Source organism: Varroa destructor, unplaced genomic scaffold, assembly GCF_002443255.2.
Source record: "Varroa destructor unplaced genomic scaffold, Vdes_3.0 BEIS01000003.1, whole genome shotgun sequence".
In the NCBI taxonomy this organism is placed as follows: domain Eukaryota; kingdom Metazoa; phylum Arthropoda; class Arachnida; order Mesostigmata; family Varroidae; genus Varroa; species Varroa destructor.
The window spans coordinates 45,357,070-45,373,374 of record NW_019211456.1 but is presented as its reverse complement, the minus strand read 5'-3'; the positions used below and the strand labels follow the sequence as shown (position 1 = coordinate 45,373,374).

The window sequence follows — 16,305 nt, the reverse complement described above, 5'->3', positions numbered from 1 at the left end:
AAAACCCTGTGTGGAATCGCAGAAAAAAATGCATTTGATATACATACCAGGATGACGCCGAGACTCCATAAATCGCATTGCTCATTGTACCCTTGTGCAGTTTTGTCTTGAGCTTGGTTAAGGACCTCCGGCGCTGCATAACTCACTGTGAAGCAGGGGGTCTTCATCAATTCTTCCGCTGGTTTTAGTCGAGCGAAGCCGAAGTCAACGACTTTAATCGTTGATTTGTCGGCTGTAAACAGAAGGTTTTCCGGCTTGAGATCGCGATGTACAATGCTCCTCTTATGCATAAAATTGACGGCTGACACTAAGCGTTTGAAGATCTTGCGTGCTTCGTTTTCCGTGAAGCTTGATTTCCGACTGATCATTTGGAACAGCTCACCGCCACTAAGTAGCTCGGTGACAATGTAGGTGTGATATTCGTCGTCGTATACTTGTACGAGTTCAACTATATTCGAATGACCTTGGCACATTCGGAGCAATTGCACTTCGCGGCTGGTGTCCAGTCGACGGCTTACGATTTTGACTGCGCGCTGTATTCCTGTCTCCTTATGGACGCATTTTCGACACACCGAAAAGGAACCATCGCCCAGGAAACCGCTCTCTTCAACCAGTAGGTCGTAGTCACGGAAAAAGGTTGAGTTCTTAAATCGCGCAGCAATAAGCTGATTGAGACCGGGCCGGGCATCACCCTGAGCTTCGCTGATCATGAGATCTTTTGAGAGTGCATTGGCCGAAAATAGTACTGACGGCGCAACGTACGAATACCCTTTGAACAGATCCCCCGTATCAGATTCCGAGTAGTTGGGTACAACAGCCGGCGAATCGGCTGGAATCATCGATGTAAACTCTTCTGAAAAGTTGCTGACGTCCAACTCATCTATAAGCAGAAATAATATAGAAAAGGAGACACCAGGCGTTAGGGCACCCGAGAGAACAGCATCTTTAGAAGTGCGCTTCTTTGGGTGATACACTTGTAACAAATTGACGACAGAAGCACAACGCCTAGATATAATAGAAAAAATGAAAGTAGATATCAGCTCACATTAGTCATTACATTTAATATATATATCCTAACCATATTCATAACTACGCAACACCGCGTTGCCTTGTGGGGAAAGTTACAGGAGCATTATCAGTTAGTTCGCTAGCTACAAAGAGAACATGGCATGTTATTGCCACAGCTGACCTCATCAGGGGCTAAAAAATTACTTACTGGTAATCTTCGGTACAAATGGAGCCGATATTTGCTTGTTAGCAAGGGCGATCCAGTTGATTCCACGGAAGAAACGATGCGCTTTGAGTTCTTCAGCCCCACCGCTACCACCTCCAAGCCGCTTAGTGGGGTCTTTAATGAGCAGCTTCTCAATAAAATCACGTGCCTCACTCGAAATCGTTGAAGGCATTGGAGGCTGGTTGCGCAAAATACGCTTTGAGATCTCAGCCTGGTTGTTTTTTTCACCTTCGACGGTGAACGGGGAGGCTCCTGTGAGCAATTCGTACGTGAGCACTCCGACTGACCACCAGTCGGCGCAGTAGTCATGGCCTGTCGTACTCGCCTTTACGACTTCGGGCGCCATGTACTCGATTGTGCCACAAAACGAAAATGTCCGTTGCTGTTCGCTGCTGTTGTCACAGACAAACTCCTTGCTTAGACCAAAGTCTGTCAAGACGATGTGACCTTCGGCGTCAAGAAGAATATTCTCAAGTTTGATGTCTCGATAGATAATGCCCAGCTTGTGCAGCTGTTCGAGCGCGACAATGATCTCACCAATGTAAAACTTTACGTGAGCTTCCTCGAAATGGTCTCGCTGATACAGGTGCGTGAACAATTCACCGCCACTGATGAAATCTGCAAACAGATGACACAAAACATATTAGCTAGAATGCACGAACTAACACTACGAACAATAAATCAATTGAAGCAATAAACAACAAATCAGTTAGTAGAAAGTGCCCTGGTCTTTTTGTCTCTAGACTTTTCACAGCCCTTTCGACGAAGTCCTCAGTTGGCGCAGTTCGATTCCATTAGCGACAATGTGCTCGTTTTGCACAGTGACCCTATAGCGCAAACTGAATAAGCCGTCTCGTTGCTTAAACAACACATGAAAGCGATCAATCGTGGCAGGCACGTTTGGGTCACTAGTGAGTCACGTATGTAGGTTGTACTCAGTGATAGTATCGAGCATAAGTGTGTGACCCTGTGCAGATATATATGTGTACGGCTTTTGTTGATAGGACGACAGCAAGAACAGACATAAATAGGCCGTTTTTACGATGACGTTACCATTGAATACGTTAAACGACAATCCCGAGAAGGATAAGAAACACTTGCCCTCAAGAGCGTAGTTAGAGTTATGGTTAGTTGCTTCAGACGGATCTGCTGGCTGTCACTAGGACGACAAGCCTGGGCAGCGTTTTCAAACGGTTTTCCCTGATGCCGCTATTGCTTGCCTAACAAATTGTGTGCAAAACCGTTTCGACACAACCTTATTTGAACCATGAGTCTCTGAGTGTTTCAGCATTTTACCTGTCTGTGGGCTGAGGCAAGATACTACATCGAGCTACATAGGAATTACATGCGAGCGAGAACCGAATTCCACAAATCCAGACAATTGTACCGATGAGCTGCTGTTTAGTTCACTTACCGAGTATAAGATGCAGTTTGGTTTTCGTCTGGAAGGCGTAGTGAAGGTTGACGAGGAATGGACTCTGCCGGATCGCCTCAAGTACTTGTCGCTCTGTTTTTGTGTGTTCCAGGGTTTTCTGCTTCTGAACAATTGAGGCCTTCTTGAGCACTTTCATTGCATACAATTTGCCGTTGTCGTGACCAGCAATCTTCCGGACGAGAAACACTTTACCGTATGCTGCAAACAGCAAAGCATACACATTAGTGTTATTACCCACATTTTTCCTTTTAACTTCCGAACTTGTTTGGTGTTTTACCAAATATTAGGAATGAACTACGAAAGACTCAGCTTGCAAATATAACTTATATTAGTATAACTGTGCTAGTACCATTCAAAGTTAGTTTAAAAAAGGAGAATTCGTTTAAATTGTCTTTGTCGAAGCTACCAAGCATTAGCAGTTTAAACAAAATGATTTAAATATTCCACTTATTTTTTAAAAAGTAAGTAACTTACGTCCTTTTCCGTTACTTTTTAAATGCTTTGGATTCAGGAGAATACGGTTTCATTCTAATTTAGCGACATTATCGGGATACATCCGATCACAAAATGCCTACGACGTGCATTATGATCTCCTCAAGTATAAAAGAGAGTTCTTCGAGGGTACGTCTAGAAGTACTGACATGCCCACAGGTTGCTCTACAGGCGTAACAGTACACGTTAATTTAGCTACGACTGAGATGTTTTATCTGCTCGAAGATAGGATGCAGAATCTGAGTACTCTACCTCAAGCCATCGTTGCGTTTTTACAATGACTTCACGACTCACTGGAGAAGCGGATGCTACAACCCATTAGGGCCGACTCGGCTGGCAAACGGTTATATTATCGCTACTATGACCAGACAGATATTTTGGACTAATTCTCGACACTGTTATACATTCGAAAGTAAGAGCAATCACATCGTAGTAAGCCAGTCACTATACTCTAGATAAAAATTAATCTTAATATCATCGTTATACCTAGAGTAATCAAAGGAACTTGTATAGCTAGAAATTGTATTTGTCATATACAATATTCGACACATTTCTATCAAGTATTTAAACGAAGTCCACTCGCCTTACACAAAGTCTACTTTGTTGGCCATTGGCAGCGGAATATCTGTCTCTTTGTTTCCCACGTCCTTCCTCCTCCAAAAAAAAACACCGATTTGCATCATTGCGTGTCCATTGACTGCCTATAACGGGTTCACTCCAGCCACATGACATTCGGGAGCTACAAGTCGTATTACTTAGCCATGCAATTTGTTGTGCTGTTACCTCATTCACTTTATTCTGCTCAATACCCCCCAAAAATACAACTATACAACCAGCGAAAACACAAAAAATCCAAACAAATGGACAGATAGGGTAACAATCCTGCCAACTTTCAAAGGTCACGTACCAGTGATATAAGCACGGCCTGGACAGACAGCATGACAATTTTCGTAGTTTTTCGTCGTCCCTCATATTTTACTCGATATATGAAAGTCTTCACTCCGGAGGGGTGAAGGGAAGGGGTTGTCCGTTTCGCTCAGTTTGTGCATTGTTGGGTCGTCTTTCTCGTTGTTGATACTTGCGTCTTGTCAGCTCACTCATTTTCATTCTTTGCTTCTTCATACACTGCAGAGCGATTAGCTCAGCGACGGCCGGTCCGTAAACGTGTGTGTATGTGCAGGTGGCGTAATAGATCTCTAGAACGCTGGAGGGTCCAAGGGTTCCTGCTTTTTGCCCTATGGACCCTCATCGTTCAAGGCAAGCAAGAGTCAACTTTACACGCTGCTTGCCAACTTGATTGGTTGGTTGCTTTCTCCGACCGTCGGATCGTTTCGGCGCATAGCTACAGGCGTAGGAAGGTACCAGAGGCAGCTGCCGTTTCGACCGTCACTGAACAGGTTCATTGTCGTCGTCGTCGATGGTGACGCTGATCGTGACTGATGTAATGATGCTGCTGCTACAACTAATCTACGAAGCGACCCTCTTCCTGACAGTTCGCTTTGCTGATCGTAATGTTTTGCTAGCAGAGTTGCTACTATCACGTCCTCGACAGATGATATTATATTTATTTATAATTACCGTTTCTCTTCTAAAAAATCTTCTCTAAAAACTGCTAAATATATGTGCTGTCGTTACGACTAACATCATTGTTTATCCCATTGGTAGTGATTATCGGCGAGGGGTAGTTGACAGCGGTAGCGACTATCTTGTCGCATAAACTTCTATAAAAGTGTTTACCGCACTAATAATACGTAGCAGACAAGAGCAGAATTTAATATTAAAAGTAGCCATAAAAGCAACTGTAATACGAAGTTGTTGCACAGGCGCATTTTAGCATGTGTGTTGTTGTTGTAGCAGTGACAACTAAAGGCCCAACGTTTATTTACACATTTGTTATATAATAATGTTTTTCTCTGTTAGGCTTTGTCCGATTTGTGATAAACAGTAAACATATTTCGTCAGTAGTCCCATCATTACCGCCATTGCTGCTTTAGCAGGTTGTGGTAAAACACGCAGTAAACAGCGCTCGGTGCGCAGCTACCGTAGGGAAACCCCGAAGGGGCAATACTGCGCAAGCGACTTGGCAAGGCGTTACGCCTACCAGTCGAAATATACAGAACAGCTATAACGAACGATAAGATCATGTCCTGCTCTAAACACGAACTACTGTCTGAGCTATTTCCACGGCTAATTGCATAAAATTCATCAGATCTCTATTGATTTCATTGTCTAAGTGCTCTTCCTGAGGTAACACGCCTCGACATAATCTAATGCTGTTAGATTAATGCGATAGTTCGACTCAATAATATCTATTCCGAATTCGCCATAGCAGCTGGAGAAAATAATTATTAAGAGCAATAGCAGAAACAACAGCAGCGTCGCGGGAGCAAAGACCTTTTATACCTCGGACGCTTCTGTCACTATACTTAATATCGATGATTTTTTCTTGTTGGCCGATGCACAGCAGCGGCGATAGTAAAGACAGCATCAGGCTGTCGTTGCTGTTACTGATGACGATGAAGTATTGATGGTGGCGTTAGTGATGAACACTCGATACTATCACCAGCGTCACAAATAGCGCTGCTACCTTCACTGTTGCCGATGCCACCGCCACAGTCAGCGTTACCACCGGAGCCGCGAACGCCGTCCATCGCCGAAACTGCTCGTTCACTTCGAACTAACCCTGACCCACTAGTGGCTTTGCTCGCCTGAATGCGCCGGGCGCGTAACTGGGTCATTCATTCGAACGGCCCAGCGAGCGACGAACAAGGCAAACAAACGAGCAAGAAGCAGCAGCAGTAGCGATTCATCCATCCGTCCAAGTCGGCTAGCTGCGTAGCTGGTATCCAGCGGTAATCAGGCAGTCGCGAGGCGGTCCATAGAGAGCAAGTCAACAAACCAACGCAGCAAACAACCGTAAGGGCTAACAAAGTGTCAACGACGACGGTGGCGGCGGCGGTAATGGTGGCCGACGCTGCTATTGCTTCTAACCGCTACGAGAGTCAAACAACCACCGCTGCTGCCGTTGTTGTTACGTCGGGCTTGCGTCTCGTCGGGCAGCCCCAGCTGGGGATGGTTCGCGCTCTTTATGGCTGTTATGATCGCTTCGGCGGCAGCAACGATTCTTGTTGGCCCTCTGCTGCCGCCGCCGCCGCCGCCGCTGCTGCTGCTGCTGCTGCTGCTGGGGATAGTGATGGTGGTGGTAATGTTTAAAGTAACAGCAGTATTAGCGTTGAAAGAGAAACTACAGCAGTCAACAGGCCGCTGCAAGAACTTCTACTACAATTTAGCCATTGCGATCACGACGAATGACAATGATGACAAGCAACATCCAGACGATGCCAGGGAGGCAGATATCGAACAAGAACCCTCACCAGCCGAATCTGGTTGAAGAACACGACACCGGTAAAAGGATTTTTATCAGTTTGTTGCTGCTGCTGCTGCTGTTACCGTAGCCAACGATGATGGGGACCGCTGCAACGGCAACTCGTCATTCCCCTCACGGCCCGCCCCAAACCCACAGTCCATTTTCCCCGCTAATTTGCAAACGTGTGCTTCAATAATAACGATAAGAATACTGGGATGAAACGACGACAAGAATCGCCTAGCCTCACTGACTGACTGACTGACATCAGCTCGAAAAATGGAACGTCATCGTCGGCGTTATATATATGTATGTATGTATGTATGTGCAAAAAGCGAAAAACAAACAGTATTAGCGCAATTGGTGTTATAAAATGCCGCATACGCTCTTTAGTACAGTGCTGCTTCCTTTCCAGTGACCTAAAGTAGGTACTGAACTTCTAGCAGAGCACTGCTAAACGGCTATACATAAACCTGCATTTTATTCTCGCAGTTGAAAAATGTAGATGGCAAATCCTGCCACCATAGGCACAGTAATCGCCATCATGATCTTTTTTCTTAGTGTTTTCCTAGCAGGGTCGATGGATAAGCATGTAAAGACAATAATAGCGATGACGAAAAGACATCACGAAACCAAGACATCACAGGCTATCATTGCCTTTAGGACTGCCATTAGTTGTCGAAAATTCTATTTGCTGCTATTATCCGCAATCGTCACCCATCCACCGATCGACACTAACTTGGTGTTGATGTTGCGCTTGTCGTCGTCGCGGTCAAACGAGGACACGATTATTTTTGCTGCTGAGGCGCGTTACGGCGGCCATAGAATCACTAGCAGCGGCAAGACCAGTAGGATAGTCGTAGCATCCAGTGATCCGGTCGTTGCCGCAATGGTCGTAGCAACTCGTCGGAAGCTCCAGCTTCCGACTGGGTCCGTAGGTAGTCAACACACTTCCGCTTAAAACCGTTGTCGCCATCACCAGCATCATGATCAGATCGAGAATCACCGAGAAGCTGGCGCCAACATGCCGATGGAGCTATTCGGCACCGGATCTCTTAATGGCCGTCCAACCATTCCAACAACATCCACCACCGCCCCCCACCGCGGCCAATGGCCCCGGCTGCTTCGAACTGATTCGAACACTGGCCGCTATTTTACCGTTATCCTCCCTGTGAATGCGCGCAAGAAGGGGCGCTGTTGTCGTGCAGAAGATTTCCGGCTAAATTGTTTTTCACCGCTGCTGTAACAGGGGCCAAACCAAATAATTTTATTGAAAACGACCCGCAACTTTCAAAACAAACTATAGTATAGTTCAATAAGCAGTACTTGGGATAAATTTTCGTTGAATTGTTCAACGACTTTGGATGACAACAGTGAAAAAAGTACATTGGGCACCGTACGTAGCCTGTTATTGTTAACCATTGGGCGGTGACAGTTGTAATGCACGATCAATCAGACATTTTCGTCGTCCTAATGACGACGATCAAGCATCAAATGCTTCCTGACGTTATATATGCCGTGTTTGTCTAAACGTGTTTATGACTTCTATTTCTAACTTACCACCCGCAATATCTGTTACACCACTGCGACAATATTGCTGTTTGTATTAGAGGGAGGCCTGCAAAGATCTTCGTAGCATTATCATGTCACATTACTCGTATTCGAGTTGTCATTGCGTTCTAACTTATGTAGTTGCCAATTCACTGTCGCATTAATGTCTACCTACGCACGTCTGGAATATATCATATACATGTACAATTGTTGTTCTAACAGCGAAAAGGGCTTTTCTTCAAGGCAACATGTGGCGTGCCGAGCGATTTTGGTTTCTTTTTTTCAGTTATGTGTAGATTTCATATATACTACACATTATGATCGTAATCGTTGCCGCCGTTTATACTGTTCTTACGAATGCTGCTATTGCTATTCAGCGAAATTTGTTTTATCGATGCCGTTGGCCTATCGTTGCTCCGCGTAGTTGCTGAAAACGTGTTGTATGCTGCCACATGCGACTGTGGGAGTGCTCAGTTAGTGGACGATTATGTTACCCTCAGGCCGCAGCGGAAAGATCTGTTTGCTTGCTTTGCGCAAGCAGAAGAACGTATATCTGACTTTTGATGAATCTATCAAGATTGCTATTATGTACGCATGCGCTACAGGAGATAACGGAACGCTGACGTCGACAATGCCATGCTAAGATTGATTGTCGGCTTTCATCTCGCATAGCGTTTCGCCCTGAGGATGTGCGTCATCTCCAAGACTGTACAATCCAAAACGATAACAATAAAAACGTCAATAACAAGGTAGGTATTCCGGCCCCGGGCTTAGGGACTTACCGCCAGCAGCGAAACAAAGCAACGAGCCACGTTCAAATTGGCGCGCGTAAAGTTGCTCCCCGCCCACTTGCACAGTTTTCTCGCCCGGCAATGGCTTGAAATCCATCCTACCATCGTTTTATTGATATGCGCTCTATTATGCAATGAGCAGCAACTGTATCCCGTAACAGTTCAAGCACTTTTAATTCATATTGCCACAATTAACTCTCGTAGATGGAGAAGAAAATATCGTTCTCCCACAAGATGATTCGTCATGTCGACGGTACACGTTTAATCATTCCTCGAGTGGGTCAAGCGACACGAAAAATCTAGAGCAGTAATACTTTCATAACTGAACTTGCAGCTATTTATATGTATAGATGTTCTGTGAATCTATTATATACGAATGTGACAGCTCACACTTATACACAAGATGTAGCAAGTGTTTTGACTCCCAGCAGCATCTACGGTTTATTCGTCTTTCTTTGCATCATCCGGTTCACGGATATGGGTCATCACTAGCACCAGTTAGACCGACAGACAGAAGGAAAGGGGAACCAGAGGGCCCCCGACGCCTCTGCCGTTACCAAACCCACCAGCAGCAACGGCTCCACTCGGGGCTGTCTGAAGGCGATGGTGACGCAATTCCCAGTGAGTAAGTGTCTGCTAGATAAGCTACGTCTTCCGGCTACAATCTAGATGGCAATGTTCTTTGGCAAACGAACATTCTTTTAAGTTCGATTTTCACTGCTTCTCCTTCCATTGGATATTCGACCATGGTAAGCTGAAGCGAACTACTCCATATCATCACCGATAAATCATTACGACTTAGTTTGAGGTGGGCCCTTTCAGTAACAGAAAAATTACCTCATTTTGTTCGTATCACCTGTTCACTACAACGGTGTTTAGTCTTGATTATACATAACAGACGACCCTGTTATATTCAAAGCTCTGGTCAAGTCCAATCCACTACATATGACAGTCTTTCTCCTTCTGATATATAGACATAGAATAAACGGCGATTGTACTTAACTAAAGATGAGAAGGAATGTGGGCTTTTTTTCGTCCCCATTGGCACGAGCTAGGCTTTGGGCTACGATTGCGTGTGTGTTTCGTTGCGTCTGCCAGTACCTATGTTATATTTTGCAGCCAAAATCGCAACGTCAGCAACAGTGTCACTAGTTGCTGGCGCAGAACAGACTGTAAAGTAGATGAAATGCCAGGCCGGAACCGATGTATTCCGGCCCGGCTATCGCAGATCCGGGCGGCGAAGTGTGCGTCGATGGTGAATCAATGCGGATCAAGAACGCTGCTGGTGCCGCCGTTGAAGGATCCAATCCATAGTCAGCCGCGCGTAGAGGTAGCCAAGGCGAAAAGAGCCCTGCAGATCGGAGAATCAGGGGCGCCAACAGCAGGAGTTGTTCGTGGCTGTTTCTCCAGAGTCCTTCTTATCCTTTTCCTTGTAATTGCGTTAAGCGCGTATCAATCAGCCAACGAGTTGACCGACCGGCTGATTCGCCCAGTAACAACAAGTCAACGCTCCAGCGACGCGGTTATTGGATGAGAACAGACACGTAATCACGTAACTAAACGGCTGGAACAGTAGTCAATTCTGCTGTTACTCGCGGTTCTCTACTGAGCAGCTGTAGCTCGAACGCTTCGAGTCAGCGAAGTGTTGCGTGGAGGTGCGCGCACGATCGCGCTGACGAAGCTGCCTCACAGTTGACTTGGCCTATGGATCGCACCAGCTTTCTCGCCACTACAGGCTCACTTATTTCGCTATAAGCTACGACAGCGTGAAAGAACAGCGTAGCATTCAGTTTCTCTCTTTTTGCTCTCTTTATCGTACGAACAACTATCGGCAGCAGCGAGAGACCGATCGCAATGGCACTTGGTTCGCGGCGTTGCTTCACTATCGGCAGAGCACTGTGTAGCCGAACAAAGTCGAAGTCAGACGAGTAACCTAATGAAGAAAAAAAAAAGTACCGACTGCAGCGCCAGAACCAGCAGTTAAAGTCAGACTTAGAACATTAGAAGCGAGTAACACGCTGTTACGGCTTTTGCAACCGCTGCTGCTGCTGCTGTTGTTGTCACTGGTGGTGTTAGTGTGCCAGATTCTCCGCGCATGCGCAATTTCGGCTGTGGCGTCGGACCATACTACACTCACTATACGCCGTACACGTAACTCGACTAATTTGCCTGCTCTTCAACGACGACTACTGCTACTACTAGTACTACTACCGCTTCCATAGCCGTTACTATTTTGTAACTACAGCACCAGCAACCGGAGGCAGCTGTGTTACCCACGAAGCATCACTGTCATCAATAGGATCACCGGCCACAGCGGCGTCACAACATCGCAACCACCACAGGCCACGCAGTAGCCAGCCAATTAGCCAGCCAACTTGACCCTATTTTTTCGCCGGAAGAATTCGGCCGGAGCAGCAGCACTGGCAACGGCGCATCGCCACCGCTTCTACAGCCGCACGTAGCTAGCTCTGTCGTTGATGCTGCCGCTTCTATTATGCGACGCCGCTCTGACCATCGATTTAAGCGCTGCTGCTGTTGTTGTTACTGTTACATTTCTTCAGTTTTTGCTTCGTTCATGCTGGCTCGCTCAGCTGCCTTTGCCCGCGTCCTTTCGCCGCGTTCGCATTGCACTGCCTACAGCAACAACAGAAACGACTCGGTCACACTACTAGCCTACGTCACAGATACTGCGAGTTACCACACCATGAGAGGACAGGACTAGTACAGGAAAATTGCGGGAGACAGAAAATTCTTGAATATTTTGCCTGTTGTCCCGCAAGCTTTCGTTAGAGACATCGCGAAATATGAAAAAGAGATAGTTTGGTGGATCGCGGTGGAAGAAGCACAAGGACAGATGACAGAAGCGGCTACGTTAGTCGTAGCTCTGTATTTGGCGCGGTCTCCGTTGAGCTGCTTCATGCAGTTTGCGTGTGGCAGCGTAAACATATGGGGATCCTGCCAGTTGTTGTTGGTCTAACGACAGGATCAAGGGAATTAACGCTAATATTAAATACACGAGTTAACCCTCAACATTAGACAGTCTCAACATACATACTAATATACGCATCCGACACGAAATTCAGCGGAGCTTTTTCGTCCTACGCAACTGAATCTAATAGGCCAAAAAAAAGGTTCGAAGAACGACAGTCGAGTCATGACGTTGACGCCGGTGTGATCTGAAGCCGGAAGTGCAACTCAAAAAATAAGGCACTTTCTCCAACGAGCACTACCAACTTTCATTCTGTGAATTATTAGTAGTTAGCAGTAGTAGTAGATGATAGTTATCAGCTTCTAATTCCTTTCCTTTCTGCGCATATTCATCCAGTCTTATGGGTTCATTTCGCCTGACTCTGTTCTGTAAGCAATCGCAGCGTTGCTGGGGAGGCAAAGCTGTAATCGTGCGATTGAAGCGTGTCGATGCCTGTCGTTGATCGTCGGTGCGGTAACTGCACGCGTTTGTGTGGCCGCTTCTGTGTGCCCATCCATCCATCCATCCATCCATCCATCCGTGTATCTGTCCAGCGTACGGTCGTCCATTGGGTGCGCACTTCGTCTTTAGACCAAACAGCGGTGAAGGTTTTCGGAAGGATTTCCTCTCAAGGACGCAGCTAGCAACTGTAGCAGCAGCAAGAGCGTCGCTTAGGCACCGCAGCAGTTCAGCGGTGTTGAAGCGACAATCAAGCGTTTGTAAGTGCCATATTATGATGAGCATCAGGTATAGCAACTACTACTAGAAAACAAGAGGGTAATATGCTGTCATTTGTAGGAAACAGCCGTAGACGACTGCTGTTGACGCTAACGTCGTCAGTCATAGGCACTGGAACTGTTGTAACAACCAGGTTGTGCAAATGAACAAGGAAAACGTGAATACATCAAAGATCGTATTTAACCATGTATCAATATTACCATTTCTACTGCCAAACGTTACTGGCACAATAAAAACAATAATCATTTCATTCAACTTTACGATTCGTTAATGGCAACCGCAGCTACATGGACAATGTAGTTGGCAATCGGAAAAAGTAGCAGCTTACTTCACTGTCGCATCGTACAACAATATCTGTATGTAATACATGCATAAGCACGCGTCCATTCGTAATAACAACTGTGTGGGCTATGAGCTGAGCGTACAAGGCATATTCTGTCGTACGTACCGTATATATCTTAAACATGATCTTCCGAAACGTGAGTTATTTGCTTCTCGAACATGTTTTCTATTATTGCACCTATATATAGCAGAATGCCGTTTTAGTTCGGCGTATTTAAACGTGGTGACACGACTGGCTCTTATAAAGACGTATAGGGGGAAACACATAAAGTAATTTATGGCTTTATCTAGCTACAAATGTGCGAGATATCTGAGATGTCCTTGTCGAGCATCTGCCGAGTTACCATATATATATATATACATAACTCCCCTCACAAGGACACCGCATATATCTATTATATCTGCTATTTATAAAACTGTCATCAGTTTAAGAACTGTGGCGGCGAGCACACAATAAAGACCCGGGAATTCTTTTCCCGAGAATAGACGCAGTCGCAGACATTGTTTGTTTGTTCTGCGTTCTTATGTTTTTACCCTACCGACTGTTCTTGTTCAGCTGAAAAGCCTTCCTCAAGTCTCCATCTCAGAAAACAACTAATACGAAGAGCCGTCGGCTGAAATAGCAAAATAGAGACGCAAAGCAACGCCCATGGATTGAATCTGTTCCGTCGTCTTCCTTCGTCTGTTTCTTGCGTCAGTCGCAACTCGGAAGAACAGAAGCAGCTTGCGCCAGCTTCGGCACAGCTTCCACAGCGGCCAATCGTTGGCGTTCGGCATTCAGCACTCGACCCGGACAGCAGCGCGAGGCACTCCAGCATCAGCAGCAGCGGTAGTGACGTGAGCTGACGATGCTTCGAAGATGTCCTCGTAGCCTCCTCTCTCCTTTTGATTTTCTTTTCTATCTTGTCCTCTTCAGCCGGTATGACCCAGTGCCGCCTGGCCTGCACATCCCGCTAGCGGTGGTGCTGGCGCTCGTGGTGGCGGCGGCGGCGGCGGCGGCGGCAGAAGCGGCAACAACAGCTGCTACGCAGTGGAACAGCAATCACACGACGAGCGACCGTTGTCTGCATCAGCGTCCACTAGCGCTGTCATTAGCGGCGGCAGCAGCAGCAAACATCAGGCGCCAGAATCGCATAACGGACGACAATCAGGGAGCGAGCGAAAAAAAGCGCAGCAAAAAAAAAGAAACAACTCGAGAAGCCAACCATCGCCACTAGAGCATTACGCAGACAACGGCGCAGAGATGCCGGTTGCGCCGTTGTCTCTGTGCTGTTATCGGAACAACGTTGCAGCAAAGGAGAAATACAAAAAATTTGGAGCGGAACTGTAGTGACAAAATCAGTAGCCGCGACGACAACTGAAGAGACAGACCGAAGTGTGTGAGCCCGCGCCAGGTTTTGGCGGTGTGTCATTTGATTTATGGCGCTTTCTTGCCTTCGACCCCCCTGGACTCCCTCTTTTTGCTGATCGTGTGCTGGCCGTGTTTGCCACATTGCGCGTAATGCCTAAGTTGAACAACAGCAACGGCGTAAGACTCGAGTGGGTTTGTACCAGCGAGAGGCCGAAGACAGAACGGCCAAGTTGGCCAGCCGACCCAGCGACATGGCCCCGAACGCTGGGGCCGAGAGCTGATCGTGCCGCTGACGTAGCCCCAGATCCAGAGCTAAATAACAGCGCGGCAGCGAAGTGCTAGCGCTAGTTTAACGGTGCTTTGAAGCTGTATGTGGTGGTGATGTCCTGTGCTGCTGCTGAAGTAACGAAGCAGTAGATCAGCCTGAGCGACAATGAGCAACTGAGCAGTGGGAAATTGTTGGTGAGAGACGAGACATCATCATGGCCCAGAAGATGGAGAAGGAAGAGAAGAAGATTCCGGCGGATCTTGCAACTTCAGTAGTCCGGGACCGTGATACGATACTACTTGATGCGCAAATATGTTTTGGGCAACCATTTCGGCAACTATGCCGGTGTGGGACTGAGGTCGGCTATGTGTTTTCGCTAAACGCGCGACTTGTCGGTTTTCTTCCACCATCCAACCGGTCTCACCGGTCCAACTACTAAACAATAGTCATATGCCTAGCTTTATATAAGAAATGGCGCTCTAATCGTTGTATCTGTATCTAGTCATATGAATATAATCATATATAACTCTTAGTTTAATAGAAGACAATGGGCGATAGGTAAGACAACGTTGCACATTGCCCTATAGAAAATAAGGAGTTGCTCCGAGCTTAGGAGAGACATGGTGCAATATACATATGTATATTTGCCTACCATTTGCCAATAAACTGTACCGCCACCGTCGATAGCATCATCGTATACCAGAAGGTAAATAGTTACAGAAAACGTGAGGAAAAGATCAGAATTAACTTACCCCCGGTTCCGAGTACTCTGAGGAGCTCGAAGTTTGTCATGTTCACGTGGCCGCCGTGTTGCTCTGGCAAATTGACTGAAACCAAATAGATATGTTCCATTAGATTACTCGCGCCGCTCAATCAAAACACAGTTTCTACTGCTATAACGGACTATGGTACACAGTTTACTCCACTCTCACGGCGTCAGCCGTCTCACGAGAGAGTCTGGACAGCAGACGGAACAGATACTAGATCAATATGCACACTACCACGGATACTATTATAGTTCAATATAGAGTCGATAGATACAGAAATAATACTAGAATGACAACGTCGTTGCCATTATCTGAAGACAGCCGCCGCTTGGATCAATCATTCTCGGACACACAGTGTACTCAATTCGAAACGTCGTACGACGATCGTTAGATCTGTTCGAGGCGATTAGTGGCAAGGCAAAGGTGCCTCGAAAGGGCTCGACTTAAATAAAATATTGGGCATATACCATAACTGGCACGAGCCACGTATTCTCTTATATACACGTATGGTCTCTTGATGCATTCACGATTAGCTCGCCGACCAACAAGTAGACCATTCAAAAGAAGGCATCGATCGAACGAATTACTACTGGCCTATTTCTGTGATATTAACCCTATCCTTTCTCCCTCTAGTAGTGTGGTGGTTGTTGAAATTAAATCACGGAAAAATAAAAAAACTTAGTAGCAACAATACTGAGCGTTCTAGCCACAACGGAGGCAACCCAGTGAATCTATTCAATGTATACTCGACTAAGCCATTAGCAGCGCTGACAAGTAAGAAAAAAGGTATTATATACATTACAATCCATATACATGCACGACTAGTTAATTTTCGTTTGCTTTAATGGCGACCCCCTGCTGTGGCGATATGATAAACAAACATGTTCGTCAGTACCAACAACTGTTGTACAATGGGTAAGCACAATACGAAAACGCCCGTCTATGATTGCATAGGATTCCGATGACAGTGAACGATACGACTAGGAATAATCACGAATCAGAAA

At 46.2% G+C, this 16,305-nt stretch overlaps 1 protein-coding gene across 12 annotated transcripts in view; it reads right to left on the bottom strand.

The window, feature by feature from the left end:
- LOC111246753 (ribosomal protein S6 kinase alpha-5-like) overlaps positions 1-16,305 on the bottom strand; it is a 94,051-nt gene that overhangs the window by 7,596 nt on the left and 70,150 nt on the right. For 11 of the 12 annotated variants that reach the window (XR_002671790.2, XR_015323807.1, XR_002671792.2 and 8 more), the window contains exons 2-5: positions 15,287-15,361; positions 2,649-2,867; positions 1,217-1,852; positions 48-880 (exon numbers count right to left, since the gene is read on the bottom strand). Coding sequence is in view for 8 of the 12 variants with exons in the window: in XM_022796882.2 (XP_022652617.1) it covers positions 48-880; positions 1,217-1,852; positions 2,649-2,867; positions 15,287-15,361 (1,763 nt within the window). In the remaining 4 variants the exon portion in view is untranslated. Of the gene's footprint in view, positions 1-47; positions 881-1,216; positions 1,853-2,648; positions 2,868-4,068; positions 13,866-15,286; positions 15,362-16,305 lie in introns of those variants that run through there. The other variant, XM_022796885.2, reaches the window with a different exon arrangement.